The sequence below is a fragment of the Magnolia sinica genome, chromosome 8, assembly GCF_029962835.1.
Source record: "Magnolia sinica isolate HGM2019 chromosome 8, MsV1, whole genome shotgun sequence".
NCBI classification, from domain to species: domain Eukaryota; kingdom Viridiplantae; phylum Streptophyta; class Magnoliopsida; order Magnoliales; family Magnoliaceae; genus Magnolia; species Magnolia sinica.
This window is the reverse complement of record NC_080580.1, coordinates 91,120,139-91,138,837: the sequence shown is the minus strand read 5'-3', so window position 1 is coordinate 91,138,837 and position 18,699 is coordinate 91,120,139. Positions and strand designations below refer to the sequence as shown.

At 43.2% G+C, this 18,699-nt stretch overlaps 1 protein-coding gene across 1 annotated transcript in view; it reads right to left on the bottom strand.

Moving 5' to 3' along the window:
* Positions 1-286: 286 nt before the first annotated feature.
* LOC131253694 (unknown protein 1-like) overlaps positions 287-18,699 on the bottom strand; it is a 69,141-nt gene continuing 50,728 nt past the window's right edge. Inside the window, exons 2-3 of the mRNA XM_058254816.1 lie at positions 3,216-3,241; positions 287-1,444 (exon numbers count right to left, since the gene is read on the bottom strand). Coding sequence (XP_058110799.1) covers positions 743-1,426 — 684 coding nt within the window. The 5' untranslated portion in view covers positions 1,427-1,444; positions 3,216-3,241 and the 3' untranslated portion in view covers positions 287-742. The remainder of the gene's footprint in view (positions 1,445-3,215; positions 3,242-18,699) is intronic.

Below are 18,699 nucleotides of genomic sequence, written 5' to 3'. Positions count from 1 at the left end.
TTCAGCCCAGAAACTTGATGAAAATGATGGCCAGATTGTCCTAAACCATCCATGAGGGGGCAAGGACTACAACTGGGGTATCAAACCAAACTGGAGCTCAGGTCAGTCGGGGAATTTGGATTGGAATTTGGGTCCAGTCGGGTTGCAGGTTTTGATCCTCTTGAGATCAGGTTAGCCTGAGTTGCAACCATAACATGGAGTGGTTTCTATCATGTTGGAGTTTCAGTTGTTTCAGTGCCCAACTCAAGAGAAACATACAACTTTAACATCTAAACATGGCATGAAGGAACAAACATCAGTTCATTCAACAAGTACTATAACTGGTAACATTTCAATCAAAACTACCACAACCTCTTCATGGGAAAGCTATTTTCTTGGATGTCATAACTAGCATTACAAACAACACCACAATACAAACCCAAATGAATTAAAAAATTCGCATTACAAATAACACGACTCGCTGCAAATTCCTCCAAAAGGCTGATTGCCCTGTAATTCAAGCTTGTGGCACATCAGCGGATCAAAATTCATAATCCCCATCCAAATAAGAGGTCCTGGAATCAGTAGGAAAACCTGGTTCTGCAGGTCAGTCTTCAGCTAAAACTAATTGCACTGTTGAAGAAATAAATAAAATCCTAAAAGATTATATACATCGCCTCAAAGAAATCGTCTTCAATGAGTACCATCTTTCCATGGAAAACCACTACAAATATCCAACTGCTTGGAAGGTAGCACTAGGGTTTCAAAACTCAAGCTTTCGGCATGTACTGATACCTAAAAGATTCCTTGCTTTTGCTGCAGGTTTCATGGGCGCTCCAGGACACGTTTCGGCAATACCCGTCAAGAAAGGTGAAGATGTGGGGGTCTTGAGCCCATCACAAAAACCCAATTCCAGTGACTGGTTTTCAGCTAAAATTCCTTCAGCCTGATTAGAAACAATCGCATCCAAGAATGATTCATACACCGACTCCAAGAACTTTTCTTCATGCACATCTTCCAAGTCATTCTCTCCTGCACTTTCCATGAAATCACCATAGGATTCGAAGTTCAATCGCCGCATAGTACGGGTCCTAGACTCCTCCAAAGGTTTCTTCCTAGGCGCAAACATCAGCTCATCTGGACCAGGAGCAAAGGGATCAAAAACACGACGCTTTGGAGTTCGAATGCCTGAATCAGAATCCATACTTCCAGTTCCATCCGATTTGGAGGTAACTGCTATCGGAGGGGAAGAAACCCAAGTTATCGGTGTGTCGCTTCCAGCAAGAGCTTCCCTGTTCGCTCGATCTGCAACAGGGGTAACTGGTGCCAGATTGCACCCAATAGCCATTTTGGAAAGCTTGGCATCTTTAGTCTCTAAAACCTCTGTCTTTTCAAAAGAAGTGTATTGAGAAGATGAATCCAGCTCACCCTCCATTTTCTCTGCCATAATTACAGAGTCAACTTCCTGAAAAATAAAAGAAAACCAGTTCAATATTCACTCTTTCAGTCCTTCAAATTCTCAGTGGATAAAGTGACATGAATCGATACTCAGCTTGATGTAACAACAATCTCATTCAGGCAAGCATCCAATACAGGATGTGCTCAGCTTTGAGTGACAAAGATTGTAAATTTGGTGGGCACAACCACAGGTGGGCAATCGACCAAAATATCTCCACCATCAACCAATTCCCCAAACTCAATTATGAAAGAGAGGAAGGTCACACATTATTACTGGTGGTACTGAGATATTGTGGGGTCCACCTTCAGTGTTATGACATACAACCCGTCCAACAGGTTGGCCACACCATGAAGGAAAGCAGATTGGGTGGTGACCAAAACACCACCTACATCCCTGTGACTGGACTCTGTAGGGCCCAACATGATGTATGTTGCTTATCCACGCCATTCACCCATTTTGCCAGCTCATTTTAGGGCACTAGCCCAAAATTGAAGCATATCCATAGCTCAACCGGACCACACCACAGAAAACATTAGTGATTGAACACCTACGTTGAAAACTTCTTGGGGGGCACATAAGCTTTGGATCAAGCTGATATTTGTGTTTTCCCTTCATCCAAGTCCATGTGACCTTATGAACAGATTGGAAGGCAAATAAACATCACAGTGGGCCCTAGGAAGGTTTCAATGGCGGACATAAAATGAGCTGGCAAAACGAAGAGCCTGGTCACCAGGGATATCAGTGGTGTTGGGGTTCACCACCCAATCCGCTTCCACCATGAAGATAACCCAGCACAACAAAAATTAGCTGATCCAATGTTGGGTGTACTTTGGAATTTTTTGGGCGGTTGTCCATCGTTTACTATAATGGGTAACACGTGCATGTTAAGTTAGACCACCAACTGTCCATTAATTTCAAATATGTCTACCACCTATAGAACTGCTCTAAGCATTGACGGGAAGGAAAGTATTGCATGAGAACTTCAGATGCAATGGTTGTATGTAATCTCCATGACTGACATACATTACCATTACACCTTGGCCTGGACCTAGCCTAGCACGACTCAACAGACCAATGACATTGAACCAAGCCCGGCCGGGTTACTAATCAGGCCTGATCTAAGTGTCTAGTCCAGAGCCCCACCAACGACCGATGAAGACCAGAGACAAGATGAGCTGAACCAGCCTCATTAACATCTAACTACAAAGAAGCATTATGATACGCTTAGGCCAAAAGGTTAATGGGTCCCGCAGTGGGGATCCAGGGATCCAAACCGTTATAATCATGGATCCCACTGCGGATAGCCCGTGCAGCAAAAATCCCACAGATTGGCTGAATCTGAACCGTTCAATCCGTAGTCAACAAATAAGCGGTTCAAAAAAAAAAAATCTAGTCGCATGGAGCCATCCAGAGCGGGAACTGTCATATCAACGGCTTCGATTATTGAACTATGGGCCGAATGTGCACAATCTGTCCTCTTGATTGAAGAAACCGTAATACAATTCCCAGAGTCTGCCAATAAAACCCTAATCCAATCAAGAGAACTTCTGCATCTCCGATCGACGGAACCCTTGGAAACAAAAACCCTAACCCTAACACTCCAATTTCTGAAATAAACGGTCATTTCGACAGACGAAACAGTAGAAAACAAAACCCTAAATCTCCGTTTGATAAATGAAAATTTAAAATTAAAAAAAAACATAAATACGAATCGAAAAACACCAATACGTATGTTATACAATCTTTCGGGAAGTTGGATGGTGAGAGAAATCAGTACCTGGTCAGAGAGGAGAGACGGAGAAGACGTGGCGGTGACGGACGGAAAAAAAAAAATAACAGAGGCGGAGACCAGAGGCTTTTATTTAGGAAGGAAAGATTTCGACCGTAATGCGCTTATCGGTGGCCATCCGTGTATGGCCATTTTGACCAATGGAGTATCGCCACGCGTCCTATCCGAAGCGGGAAATTGGGGAGGGTTTCCATATGATACTCAGCCAGTGTATGACTCTTGATACACGGGCCCTCTAAAATGCATACTTTGTATGCATTTGATACAAAATAAACCGACATGTTGTTTTACCCATTGGTTTTATCTCACTTTTACTAAAAATAGTATTGTATTAACTATTCTAATCTCTGATCTGTGGACATAGTTTTGTTAAAATATGACACTTTATTTTATCAGTTTTAACGTCCAATAAATGTCCATCGATCTAAGTGTAAGATGCTTAAATAACATAAATTTTTAGTTCATGATATATCTAAATTGGGAATCATAATTTTGTACGGTTTAATTTACTAATTTTTGTGACATATATACAATTTTTAAGTGTCATCGTGTCATCGATCGCAATCTCCTTAATCGAAGTGTTTTTCTTTCTTTCTTTCCATTCGCGTCCGGTGTTTTCCTTTCTTTCTTTTCCTACGCGTCCAGTCACCGCGCGGACAGACTCAGTCCAGGCAAAGTGCCTATGGGCTCACCGTAATGTATGGATTTTATCCATGCCGTCCATCCAATTTCTTATATCATTTTAGAGCATGAACTTAAAAATTAGGTAGATTCAAGGCTTAAGTGGACCACACTGCAGGAATCAGAGGTAATAATGACCAGCACCGTTGAAACCTTCTTAATGACCGGTGATGCTTATTTTCCCTTGCAACATGTTCATAATCTAACGAAGGCTTGGAAGACCTGGATGGGGTGCGGGATCCCCGGACCACCTGCAGTGCTCACGTTGATGTATGTAACAATGTCCACGGCATACTTCTTAATTGAAAACTCATCATAGGGTATGATCTAAGAAAATTAACGGACCCGAATGTCAAATGGACAGTAGTAAGGAAGTAGTATTAGATCTGGGCATGAGTGGAGTCCAGTTGGACGAGGTTAGGGCTAACCCGATCTGATCCAGTTTTAAAATAAACTTGACCTAAACTTGAACTAACTTGGTACCAAGCCGAGCATGCCTTGCCGATCTGAGTCCAAATATGGGATGGACTAATCCAAACCAAATCGGATTGAGTTGACATTTTTTTTTAGGGTTTAAGGTTTAGAAATGGCTTATTTCGAGCCAGGTCGGATGGACTATAGCCAATCCAGACCAAAGCACTCGACCTATTTCAATTTGTCCATTTAATCATATTTGGCCTCAACTTCATAAAACCTCTTAATTGTAATATCATATCATAATGTATTTCACAATAATACATAAAAATCATGGAATAAAAGTCTTCCTGAACATAAAATTACCTTGATTAGTTGATTTGAAAAGTTTATTTGTTGTCAAGAATCGGCGGTGAGTAAGTGAGTTAGGTGGGTGCGGATGAGTTGCTCAGTCGAGATGAGCAGCCGAGCTGGCGAGCTGGCGACTGTCAAGTTAGGAATTGTCAGGTGAAGGATATGAGGAAGGGAGTGAATGTGTGTGTGTGTGTGTGTGTGTGTGTGAGTGAGAGAGAGAGAGAGAAGGAGGAGGAGGAGGAGGAGGAGGGTGGCCTGGTGGTGGTGGGTGGCCTGGTATAGCTATAAAGGCGCTAGTAGTGCACTTTGCACTTCACGCTTGCGAGACGAGTGTGAGTCGAGATGCAACAAAAAATATGGGTCAGGTGGCTGGGATGAGGGCTAGTGGTCTAAATGAGACCAATGTGGCTTTTATAGAGGCTGGAAACTAGCCGTTGGAGTGGGGTGTAACTCCTCATGCAACATAAATTCAAACCATGTAGAAACTGTTGCATGTGACTAGCTCAACGCTATCAAACAGCTAGCTAGTGAGTCTAAACGGCTAGCATGCAGCAATAATTATCTCACATGCACAACGGTCAGAAACTACCAATAACTGCTAGTTTCTCATCAACAGCTAGAAAACGGTTGTCACGTCCCAAACTCAAAAACTGGGGTAACAAAATTTTCGATCACCGAATTTGATGCCGACAGCCTCCATAGTACCCCATTCTTGACTCCCAGTGCCCATATGTCAGATTCTGATCCTGGGATCCTATAAGGAAGATTTTTTTATTTTTTTTTCAACGTATATTTATCTCGTAAGAAGCATAACCACAAGTTTACCCAAAACACAAAGGCAACATCATCACATATCCACTAATATAAATAGTTAAATACAGTGCTGAAAGGGAAATACATATATCAAAAATCAAAGCTCTAAAAAACCGTTGCACGCTCTAAGCTTAACGTTGCTATCACCTAACGCCACCTGCACGTATTTATCATGCATAAGCTTATACAAAGCTTAGAGAGTGGTGTAAGTGTGTACTCAAGATAAGTTTCAAGTATGTAATATCAAAGCAATGCAAAAATATGTTGGTAAGTCCATAAATACCATTAGCCTTATCCAGGCTATAAGGCCCGTATCCTACCCCGTACCGCTCCATAGGCTTCCGCAATCCTCCCGATTGAATTTCGGCGACCCGTAATCTATAATCGGCGTTTGCGCGCGACCCTAAGTCATATCCTGTAAATCTGAGTTGGCTTAATCCGAGACTTGTACCATTGCGACCGCACCATCGCTGCAGTTTCAACGTTGCGTCTTGCACACCGATCCGATACCTTGGCCAGAAGATGTGCGCTCGCGTTCAATTCGAAGAAAATACCATGAATTTACAATCTCAAGAGAATCTCTACAACATGTCCCATCAATCAATCACTCAATCAATCAATCAATTACCTCATGTCAAGTACAAGAGCAACCCCAAAGTCAACACTCTCCCTCTCTCTCTCTTACACACCCATACATGTCAAGTACAACTATCACCTCACATCCATCGCTCACATCCATCACCTCTCTTACAACCATCCATTTTCTCTCCCTTTCTCTTCACATTTTCCAAACACCAAAGAGATGCACATCCAAGCAATTTCAAGAGAGAAAAGTGATGTGTGTGGCCTACTTTCCATCCCAAGATCTATCATCCTAGCCCTTCACTTCTCATCACCTTCCATCAAAGTGAGACAATGAGATCGGCGTTCTATCGGACCAAGAAGATCGAACGGTGGGTGCTTCTATAGGCTTAGATTTTATTCTTTTGATAATGGGCCAAGTGGGGCCTACTGATTGATGATATGGATCCCGCTTTGGACCCTAGATGTGGCCGATGGCCCACTATGATTCTCATGATCATCCCATGATGGGGCCAATCTCCATGGACCCCATCATGATGTTTACTTTCTTAGTTGAATGAGGGTCATCAAGACCTTCCATTTTGGTAGAGAATGAATCTCCACCGTTGATTTCGATTTTGGTGGGCTGAGACCCACTTGATGTATGATTGCATGCATGGAAGGGAGGGCCCAAAGTGTCAGGGTCCCTCCACTGCACGTGTCTCCTTCTCTCTCTCTCTCTCTCTCTCTCTCTCTCTCTCTCTCTCTCTCTCCCTCTCTCTTTCATTTTTGTTGTTTGTGATGATGTAGCCGTGTGGCCCACCCGGATGTACCCCACTTGATGTATGTCTTATCTACACCATCCAGCCATTTGGTGGCCCACCTGAGCAGGGCCCACCTTAAACATGTGTTATGCCCAAACCGTCCAGCGTCCAGGGACGCTGGACGTGAACTAAAACAAAAATATTAGCTTGATTCAACAAACTTTGGGGTGGGTTGTCCATGTAGGCCCCACCTTGATGTAAGGATCAAATCTACGTCATTCATCCTATTTCTTAGCTCATTTTAGGCGTTGCCATAGCATAGAAAACAGTAGTTTTCACCGTTAAAATTCACTTTAACCTTTCTACACACCTAAACATGCCAAATATTGGGCTTATTTGGCTTGTCTTAAGCCATAGGAGCCAGTGGACGGGATAGATTCTCCTGATGCAGGCCGCACCTACGAAAAACCCCACGTAAACGAAAAATAAAAAATAAAAAAAGAGCAGGTTGCTACTGCTGCTGATCGTCAGAGGACGCAGCAGCGTCCTGCGCTGGGCGTGAAAGGGGCCAGGGACGTGGGTCCCAGCCATGGGCCCCACCGTAAGGTGTGTTGGACATCAACACCGTGCATTTGGTAGGCCCCCTTAGAGTAGTAGGCCACCCCAAAAATCAGCCGTATGTGGAACTTAGGTGGCCCACATGGCAGGAAACAATGGGATTGAGCGTCTGCCATTGAAACCCTTTTTGGCTTGTCACAGAAGTTTTGGATCATTATGAAATTTGTTTTTCCTCTTCATCTGGGTCTGCGTGACCTTATTAACAGATTGGATGACAAATAAATGTTATGGTGGGACCCATTGATGTAAGTGTTTTACCCACACCGTCCCCACATTTAGGAGTGGGACAGCTGGTGTACCTCACTCCAACTACATAACTGTTGTAGTGGCGTCACCAAGTTCCATGGTTCCCACCTGTTTCATCCATGTCATCCATCTATGGGACCCACCATGATGCATGTGCTGCATCCAAGCCATCCAACCATTTTGAAAGCTCATTTTAAGGCTTGAAACTAAAAATAAGACAGATCTAGGATCAGGTGGACCACATTACAGAAAATAGTGAGTTTGAATGTCCACCATTAAAAACCCTTGGACTACAGGGTTTAGACCAATATGATATTTGTTTTCCCCTCTTAATCCAGGTCTTTATGACCTTATGATTACATTGGTTGGAAAATAAACTTTATAGTGGGCCCTGTGAATTATTTAACTGTGACAATTATTATCTCCATTGCTATTTGTAGTATGGTCCAGATGATCCTTCAAAATGATTCCTTTGGGGATGTGATGAGGCCTATCTTGATGTATTTGTGGCCCATCCGTTAAGGCCCAACTTGATATATATAAGGCCCCATTTGAGGAGGCCCATCTTGATGTATTTGTGGCCCGTCCGTTGAGGCCCAATGGGATGTACACAAGTCCATTGTAATGTATGATTCTACCATGGTTTATACAATGATGTTTATGGCGGGCTATGCCTTGGGAGCAATGATAGTTTAACGGCCACATTGTAATTACAATGTCGGTTAAATGTCCGCATTGTAACTCTCCTTAGGGCCCATTGATAGGCTCATACTTGTTAATAGTCCATCTCTTTATAACATGCTTAGTATAATTCCATGATTCATACACATTCGCATCATATGTATGTTTGGTATGAGGAGTGACTGATCATAGTATATCCCATTGGACAGACTATCTATGAGACTCACTTATAGGAGTTATCCACATGAGCCCGCGATACGGGCAGGATTGCTGCATGACTGGACGGTATGACTCATACATCTTGCATATGTGTGACATAATCATTGAACGCCCAAGCGACATCAGGGTCGTGGCCTCCACAGGCACATCGTGGATGGCCAGATGAGACATCTAAAATACTTGGTTCTAGCACTGTGGGCACTTAGAATGTCCTTGGGTGAAAGTCTCAGAACCTCCGAGGCCAAGAGACGCCCCAACGTCTAGACCGAGTGGATACATGAGCGCCCGAGTGTTGAATACTAGTAGGCCACGTCTCCCACTGTATCGTGGTCGGTTGGAAGGGAGTATGGCCTTATCCGCCCAAGTGAAGGGGTTGTAAGCTACGCTGAATTTGACCAGTTCGCAAATGAATCCGTTATCGACGAGCCAGGTAGGTATTTGTAGACGGTCAGGCGGATAGTGTGGTCTCTTCCACTAGCTAGGCTCTACGGCTAGGGAGGCGGCAGTCAGTGTGGAGTGTAATAGACCCCGATAATTCCCCAGAGAGGAACAGTACTGATGTGTGGACTTGATATGAGGACTGACATGATATTATGATACCACGTCATTATTACACATGTGGGCGGGCACACGTGGGCGGACGCTGATGTAGGCGGGGCTGAGGCCTGGGCAAGCTACCAGTGGTTTGCAGGCTACTGTACTGGTAGGTTACTGAGCAGGAGTTGCATACTCATTCATTCATCCATTCACTATCCACTCGGGCTGGTGATTGCAACTATTTGTTATGTGTACCTTCGCAATGGCCAGGATTTCAGTTGGGGCGCGTGACTAACCTGAGATCAAGAGTTTACCACAATGTGTTTGACTATCCAAATTTGGGTATGAGACTGGTTTGGATAGAATTCCCTTGTGATGGACCCTATAACCTGCGATACTATGTACTATCATCCCTACTTCACTCCAGCTTAGTCATTTCATTCGCATCGCATATTGCATGTCATCCACGGCATATAACATTTTAGATTGCTACGTTTCTGCACTTATATGGCTTAGACGGACTTGTCAGGATTTGCATATTGCATTGCATCCGTAGTATATAATATTTAGCTCATTATGATCTACATTGCGTACCCTGATATTATATGACTCATGGACTTACCAGTATATTTTTGCTTACTCTGATATTGTATGATTCATGATCTTGTCAGTATTTCCGATTATTCCGATGATGTATGATTTATGGGCTTTATTGTATACTTGACACTTACCTTACATACACTTTCACCACCCTCTAAGCTTTCTATAAGCTTATGCACGATAGATGCATGCAAGTAGCGTTAGGTCGTAGCAGCGTTGAACTTGGAGTGTGCAACGGACTTCTGGAGCTTTGATTTTGATACATATATATTTCTCTTTTAGCATTGTATTCAAATGTTTATATTAGTGGATATGTGATGATGATGTTGCCTTTGTGATTTGGATAAACTTGTGATTATGCTTATTACTAGATAAAAGTACGATGGAAAATTCTCTTTGTAGGATCTTAGAATCGGAATCTGGCGTATGGACGCTAGAAGCCAATAATGGGGTACTACGGAGGCTGTCGACATCGGATTCGGCGATCGAAATTCCTGTGAGTCCGATCTCCGAGTTTGGGGCGTGACACAGGCTATGCAATGCAAGAACATAATAAGCCAATATCATATACTAAGGAAGCAATGTAGATCAGCTATGCAATGCAGGACATAGTAAATCAGATATTATATACTGAGGATACAATGCAATATGCAAATCCTGACGAGTCCACGAATGCTGTCAACATCATCTATGTCATATAAATGCAGAAATGTAGCAACGCAAAATACCATATGTCGTGGATGTAATGCAATATGCAGTGCGAATGAAATAACCAAGCTGGAGTGTGAAGTCAGGATGATAGTACGTAGTATCACAGGCTACGAGGTCCATCACAAGGGACTTCTATCCAAACCAGTCCTATACCTAAATTTGGATAGATAGACTCAATGCGGTAAACTCTTGACCTCAAGTTAGTCGCGCACCCCAATCAAAATCTTCGCCATTGCGAAGGTACACATATCAATTAGTTGCGAACCACCAGTCCGAGTGGATAGTGAATGAATGAATGAATGAGTAAAATGCTGAGTATGCAACTCCTGCTCAATAAGTCCACATATCAGTACTGTACATCTCTAGGATTATCACCGGGTCCTAGTACACTTTACACGCGATTGCCGCCCACTGGACGCACAACCATGCAAGTGGAAGAGACCTCACTATCCGCTTGACCAATAATCAGCCAATATCTACCCGGCACGTCAATAGCGGACCCATTTACGAGCTAGTCAAACTCAGCCTAGCTATGCTCCCAACCCTCGGGTGGGTAAAGTCACACCCCCTTCCAACCGACTACGATATAGTGGGAGACGCGGCCTACTGGTATTCGGCACTCGGGCGCTCATGAATCCACTCGATCTAGACGTTGGAGTGTCCTCTGGGACCTAGGGGTGCACATTTAACCGTTTGATCGGTTCGGTTTGGTCCAGTTCCAGGGTGCAAACGGTCCGGTTCCAGTTCTCAAATTTTTTGAACCGTTGATTATGGGTCGGTTTCGATTTAGGGTCCTGTAGAACCGAACTAAACAGTTGATCCGAACTGTTAACCGAACCATTAATCTGAACCATGACAGGAACCGTGGTCCATGGATCTGAACCGTTGATCCGACTTAGTTTAAAACAAAAAAAAAACCCTGTTTGAGCGCCCACCCTTTTTGAGCGCCCTACCTCTGCTCTCTCTCTCTCTCTCTCTCTCTCTCTCTCTCTCTTGCCGTCCCAGTCCCAGCGTCCTCCCTCTCTGTGTCTCTCTCTGTCGCCGTCCCAGTCCCAGCGCCCCCTCTCTCTCTCTCTCTCTCGCCATATCTGGTTCCAGAATCCGATTCTCGGTCCATTGCCACAGTGGGGCAGTCCTGTAATTTCACAATATTCCATGGCATGAGTGGTTGCCACGGCGAAGGAATCGGAGGGAAAAACGCGACTCTTCCTACTTTTTAAGAGTGCTTTGAAGAAGTAGGGTTTTAATGTCATTGCATGACTCGTTCCTGTTTTTTCTAGCAGAAATCTGAGGTCAGTAATTCTCATTCTTCTGCTTCCAAATTCTCAATCTCTGATATACTTATATTGGTGCGTTTGAATGCTCAATTGAAACAATTTGCAATTCATACAGTTTAGTTTACCCTATATGAAATGATACCCTGGGGCTGTCACCATTTCAGCGAAGTTGAACTAGAAAATCGATGTGATTGCAATTTGGGGATGTTCTCACTTTGGTCATTAACCTTTAATGGAGTTATTATGATTTTGATTGAACATTCAAACGAACCCATAACTTCTTTTATTTGTTTATTTATTTTTTAATTCTTGTTTGTGGTGCTTGTCACCTGCCACCTGTCACCTGCAAACCCCATGTGTATTGCTCTCCTCTTTGACACTGAGAACTGAGAAGGACGACCATCGTATTTCCTTCAATGGCAGCTGAGGTACAATTATTAGTTTTTTTTTCCTTTTTCTGTTGAAATGGGTTTTCAATGGCGCCGGTTCCAATTCAGTTTCGGTTTCATTCTGTTTTCACGGTCCGGTTCCGGTTCTAATTTTAGGGTGCTAACAGTCCAGTTCCGGTTTCAAAATTTGTAGAACTATTAGGAACAGTTCGATTCCGGTTTCACCCCAGAACTGGACCAAACCGACCCGTGTGCACCCTTACTGGTACCTAGAGGGTTTAGGAACTTTCACCCAGGGATATTTATGGCACCCAATGTAGAAAAAGATTTTCGATGTCCCATTTGGCCATCCACGATATGCCTGTGGAGGCTACGGCCCTGATGTCGTTAGGGCGTACAGTGTCATATCACAAAATGCAAGATGCATAAGTTATATCATCCAGTCATGTATCAAACCTGCGCGTACCGCCTTTATGTGGGGCAACTGTCTCTCAGGGAGTCTCATAAACAATCAGCCCAATGGCACATGCTATGCTCAATCACTCCTCATAACAAGTATGCAGATGATGCGTATGGGCATGTATCATGATGTAATACTATACATGTACTCACAATCGGTATCGATAATCGGCCTAACAAATGGCCTAAGAGAAGGTCACAATGTGGACATTTAACCATCATTGCCCATCAATGTGGACATTTAACCAACATTGCTCCTAAGGAATGGCCCACATAAAGTTAAACGTATAGCGGGCCCATGGTCTCACACAAGGGCCTAATACACATCACTATGGGCCTCACTTATGGGCTTAATACACATCACAATGGGCCGCTCACACAGGCCTAATATACATCACAATGGCTGCTTACACGGGCCTAATATACATCACAATGGCTGCTCACATGGGCTTAATATACATCACAATGGCCGCTCACATGGCCTAATATACATCACAATGGTCGCTCACATGGCCTAATATACATCACAATGAGCCGCTTACACGGGTCCAATATACATCACAATGGGCCGCACCTCATGGGCCTCATGTGTATCAAGTGGGCCGTTACAATGGGCCTCATATGCATCAAGACAGGCCACAAGAATAAGCCTCATATACATTAAGATGGGCCGCATTATATGGGCCACACACATACATCATATTGGGCCCTATTCAAAGGCCTCATATATGTCACTTTGGGCCTCAAACAGGGGCCCATGAGCTAGGCACAATGGATGGATAGTGTATGCAACACATATATAAAAGTGGGCCCTGAACAATCACAATAGGCCTCGGAAAATCACAATGGGCCCCGCATAAGGCCTAAATTAAGAGGAAAAACAAAGATCACATTGATCCATAACTTTTGTGATCCCTAAAGGATGCAATGGTAGACGTTTAACCCACCACTGATTTGCAGCATGGTCCACTTGATAAACGGTCTGGATATAACATCATATACATTGAGGTGGGTCCCACCAGATAGACGGACAGCCTGGATATATATACATCGTGTAGGACCCACCAAACCTGTTGACGCAAAAAAATACAGCAGCAATAGCTGCTAGTCGTCCAACGTCAGGTGGACGGCCAAGATTAACAGATACATCGCGGTGGTGTTCCACGTTCACCTAGACGGTGGAGACCCGACACGTGCAGTGTGGGTCCCACTGTCCCAGGGACGAATGGTTTAGATATAACACATACATCGTACGGGACCCACAGGGCTCGCTAACGTTGTCAACAGCCATATAGCTAGTGTGTGAGGTCCATGTAGATGGATGATTTGGATATAATACATGCCTCATGTGGGGCCCACATAAGTGGCTAACGTCAGTACATTAGCTGAATAGCTGGTGTAGAGTCCATATAGATGGACGGCTTGGATGAAACCCATACATTTGCTAGGTCCCACTAAACTAGCTGATGTCATAAAGCAGCTATATAGCTAGGTGTTAGCGGACACTAGCAAATCTCTCCCACCGTCCATGGATTGGACGGTAAGGATACAACACATCATCTAGTGGGCCCCACGTGCTGGAGGTAGCATGTCGTCCAAGTGGGCCCCACATCCAGTGACCACACGTGTCACCAAGGTGGGCCCTGCACGGATGGACGGAGTGGATTAAAACCCACAAATCATGATGGAATCCCATGTACGGAGTGCTCCACCTGAGATTTGAATATGCTTCATTCCTAGAAGGACGATGTGGATTCACACGTATATCATGGTGGCCACGTACGGCCAGGGTGCATAACGCGTCATCAAGGTGGGCCTATCCCCACATGTCCCACACGTGAGGGGTGGCCCCATGTCTAGAAAAAAAAAGGGCAGACGGTTGAGATATAACATATATCTCATGTCAGACCTTGCTGACGTTAGTCCAGTTGCTGGGCTACTGGCCAGCAAATGGACGATTTGAATATAAGACATACCTCATGATGGACGACTGGATATACAACACCGCATCGAGGTGGGTCCCACCCCCGCACGTGCAGTACATGTGGGGTGGGTCCCACGTCCCATGTCCTGCAAAACAGAGGGACGGCACATGGATAAAACAAATATATCGTGGTGTGTCCCACCATCCAGTAGCTAGACAGTGAGGATGTAACCCATTCATCACAGTAGGGCCCCACGTCCCTTGCTGGACAGTGAGGGTACACCCCATACATTGAGGTGGGTCCACATGCGTGGCCCACCAGCCTTGGGTCAATCGAAATTTATTTTCTTACTTCACCCGTGGCAGTGGGATGGGGCCCAACACGTGGACAATCTAGATCAAGTGGGCTACATTTCGTCACAAGAGAGAGAGAGAGAGAGAGAGAGAGAGAGAGATAAAGAGAGAGAGAGATCGACACATTAGAGGGACCCCGCCACTATGGGCCCCTCTTTGTTACAACACAAACATCAAGATGGGTCCCACCACAAGTGGGATCTACATACAATCAAGGTCTTACACTACGATCACCCACCTATATAACTCCTTTAGCTCCTTGGAATCCTAAACTCCATGACTTTCCCTTTGATGGAAGTTGATAAGATTTGAAGGGTGAAGATAAGAGATCCAGGGGTAGGGAGTGGGCCACACTTGGCTCCTCTCATGAACGTTTCCTCTCCTTGAGAATTGCTTGAATGGAGTGAAGAGAGAAATGAGAGAGTAATAGGAGTTGTAAGGATGGATGACATGGAGTGTATGGGTGAGGGATGGGACTTATTGACTTTTTGGACATGAGATAAAATGGGGTATGAGTAGCATTACCTTGTTGGCATGAAAAGTATGAGAGAGGTAAGGGCTTGGTTGACTTAGTTGAAAGAGGGAGTATGGGTAGAGATTTCATTATCTCAACCAAGAATCTTCCTAGAAATGATGCATACATTGGCCGCCACTACCAAAAAAAGGAGCAAAAGCTACAAACTACGTCAGTTTTTTGCTACGGATATAAACCGTAGCTAATATTGCTACGGTTTTAATCCGTAACTAAAATGTTGCTTCACCATTCCTAATTAACGGTGGTGTAAGGGGCCCTATAGGGCTTATATATATATATATATATATATATATATATATATATATATATATATATATTATATCTAAGCAGTCCATCTATTTTGAAATATTATTTTAGGATAGGAAATAAAAACTCAGGTAGATCGAAGGCTCAAGTGGACCACACGGTAGGAAACATGGAGATTAAATCACATTTGCCTCCTATGGTGTGGTCCACTTGGGTGTTCAATCTACTTTAAGTTTGGGATCATCAACTAAAATAATTTATTAAAATTAATGATCGGAATGGATGACCCAAATACATCATGGCGGACCCCACAGAGCTCTTGATAGGACCGTCCAGGTCCATCTCACGAAAGGACGCCCAAAATTGGGCACGTGCTAAAAAAGGAGCCGCGCCCAATACTCTCTCTCTCTCTCTCTCTCTCTCTCTCTCTCTCTCTCTCCGTTCCCTAATCCTCTGTCCCTCCATTCCCCGATCCTCTCTCTCCCTCCTGGTCTCTGCTCCATCTTCTCATTCTCCTCGCTCTCTCGCCAACGCATCTCCGCCCTCTCTATCTCTCTCTCCCACTCTCCTTCTCAACCCAAACCCAAACCCTCCTCTCCCAACATCCATGTCCTGGGATGGCGCTCTCTCCTCTGTTCGATTGATAGTCCAAGGCAAAAATCATGTCCAGAGATCGGGAAAGGTCCGAAGCTCCGCAGGTGCGAGGTGCATGTAGTGGTATTTCTGTAGTTCTTATTCTGGGTGTGTCGTTTTCCAATGGAAATTAGGGTTTCGAGGGAGTGATCGGCGGTAAAAAATCAGGTATATTGTTCTTCCTTCATTTCCTTTCTTGTAATCTATGTTGAATTGAGATTTGATCGGACTTAGGTTTATCTTTGTTGAATTCCTTATTCTGCTTTTTGAAATGTTGATTTATGGTTTTAGTGGAGAGATCATTGATTGTAGAAATGAGTCCTTTTTGGTTATGAGATCATTAAGGATAGAAGCTTCTTCAATGATCTGATTTGCATGATTTTTGGTTCTTATATTTACAATAATGATGCCAACTGTGGTAGCATTGATGATGCCTTGAGGCTGTTTGGTAAAATGCCTGAGAGAAGGTATTTATAGCTTTTCCACAGCTTCTGAAGTACTCAAGCTCACGGGCTAATGTTTGTTTCTTTTGACTTTAAATATTGGACAGGTAAATGACAGTAAGTTCAGGCAAGAGTATAAAAAAGTGTCATTTCTTCCCCATTTGTGGTAAGCTTCAATAAGAACATGCAAGGTCAGATTTACTTTTCAGGTTACTGTACAAACCTAATTAGTATATCAAATATAAATGGTTCAAGAAGCTTCGTTGCATGACTGACAAACCTAAAGTCTGCTTATGTTAGAATTCTAAGCTTCCCTGGAAAAATGAGAATGCTTATGCTTCTTCCTATAAATAATCTGGTTAATGATTGAACTTTACTTTTTAAACTAAAAAAATGGATTAAAGAAGCTCAGGCTATTCAGCTATGAATGTTTTACTCCTTGCTCAATCTTAGATATGATGGTTGACTAATTGGTGTTCTAACATTTGCAAGGTAAGTTGTTGTTCATGGATATTACTACGTTAATGTGTGGTTTATTAGTATTCATGTGTAATTCTTATGGGCCATGCCTGATATCTGTTGTTTCGGGGCCATCTATCTTACCCAAGGCCATGGTTTATGGTTGAGTTTAGAAGTTAGGAACTCATGAAAAGGTGTAGGAAGGCAATTATTTATGATTCCATAGAAATGGAGAAATAAAAAAGTTTTCCTTATTCTTCCTTCCCCTGTTGTTGTAGGAATTGGTCAAATGAGATCTAGACATTGCTTATGGTTTTATTTTGAAATATAAAATATCTTAGAAAATGATATTTTTGGACGTTTTTAGGTTCCCTCTCTTAAATTATAGAATAAATGGCTTGAATTATTCAGGATGTTTTCTGAATTAAGAATAGTCCACAATTTAAAAATTGATGAATCTGGCATCATTGTTTGTTTTGGAGCCAATTTCTTATAGAGAACCCAACCATAACCATCTTTGTCATATGATGTATTAAACAAAAGTGCTAACTTCTGTAACTCAATCAGATCAATCAGAAATTGTGCCTATTTTTATTCAATGTATCTTCTTCCAGAAGTTGCACCTGTATGTGGGAAGGTTCTCTTTTTCTGTTTGTAACATTATTTTGATGTGATCATTTCTATATGTATATTTACTTTTGGAAAGTCAATTTTGAGTTTTTAAACCATGAAATAAAAGATAATAGAATTTCAAGCGGGCAACAGAGAATTACATTATTCAAAAAGTTGGGAGCTCACTACTTGAGTATTATTGCAATGAAAAAAATGAGTGTACAGAGAGGGGTTCCTCATGTGACTGAAGTGGAAACAAACTACATAACCATTATAAAAACAAGCCCACCAATAAAATGATACAACCAGACCACCACTGTTGAGGGTCAAATATTACATATTAGACCCCATTTATTACCTGGATTTACGGGTATGATACTGTTTAACGCCCGGTTTTAATTGTGTTTTGTTGCAGGATGCAATCAGGAGCTTAAACTGAAATTGGGTATTAAAAGTGTGGATTCGGCACTCCGATGTCACAAAAGCAGGGGACGGACTCCTGGGGATTGGGATCGACGATTTTACACAGCCGAGATTCGCGAAAATTGAGAAACTGAAGCTCAAGCGGCCAACTTTCAGCGATGTATGCTTAGTATCTTTTCTGATATGGTAGGGCAATATCTAGAGGTCTTCATGGCTCGAGGACCAAAAACTAACCGTACACGTCAAATTTCAGCCATTGGATCCTCGTGAAAGTGGCTGAACTAATAGATCATCCCATAAAACCCTGATTTGGGGCCCACCCGCTGTCCAGATACGCTTTAACTTCGGCCCCCACGGCTCAAATGAAATGGGGAACAAGATGGATGGTGTGGATTTCTCATAATCATCATACAGTGTACATAGTACACTTTTTGCACTAAACTTGCATGGCAAACCGTCCTCTGGACGTCTCCTCTTCAAAAACAAAAGTTCTGTTTCTGTTATGAAACAGAGATTGCG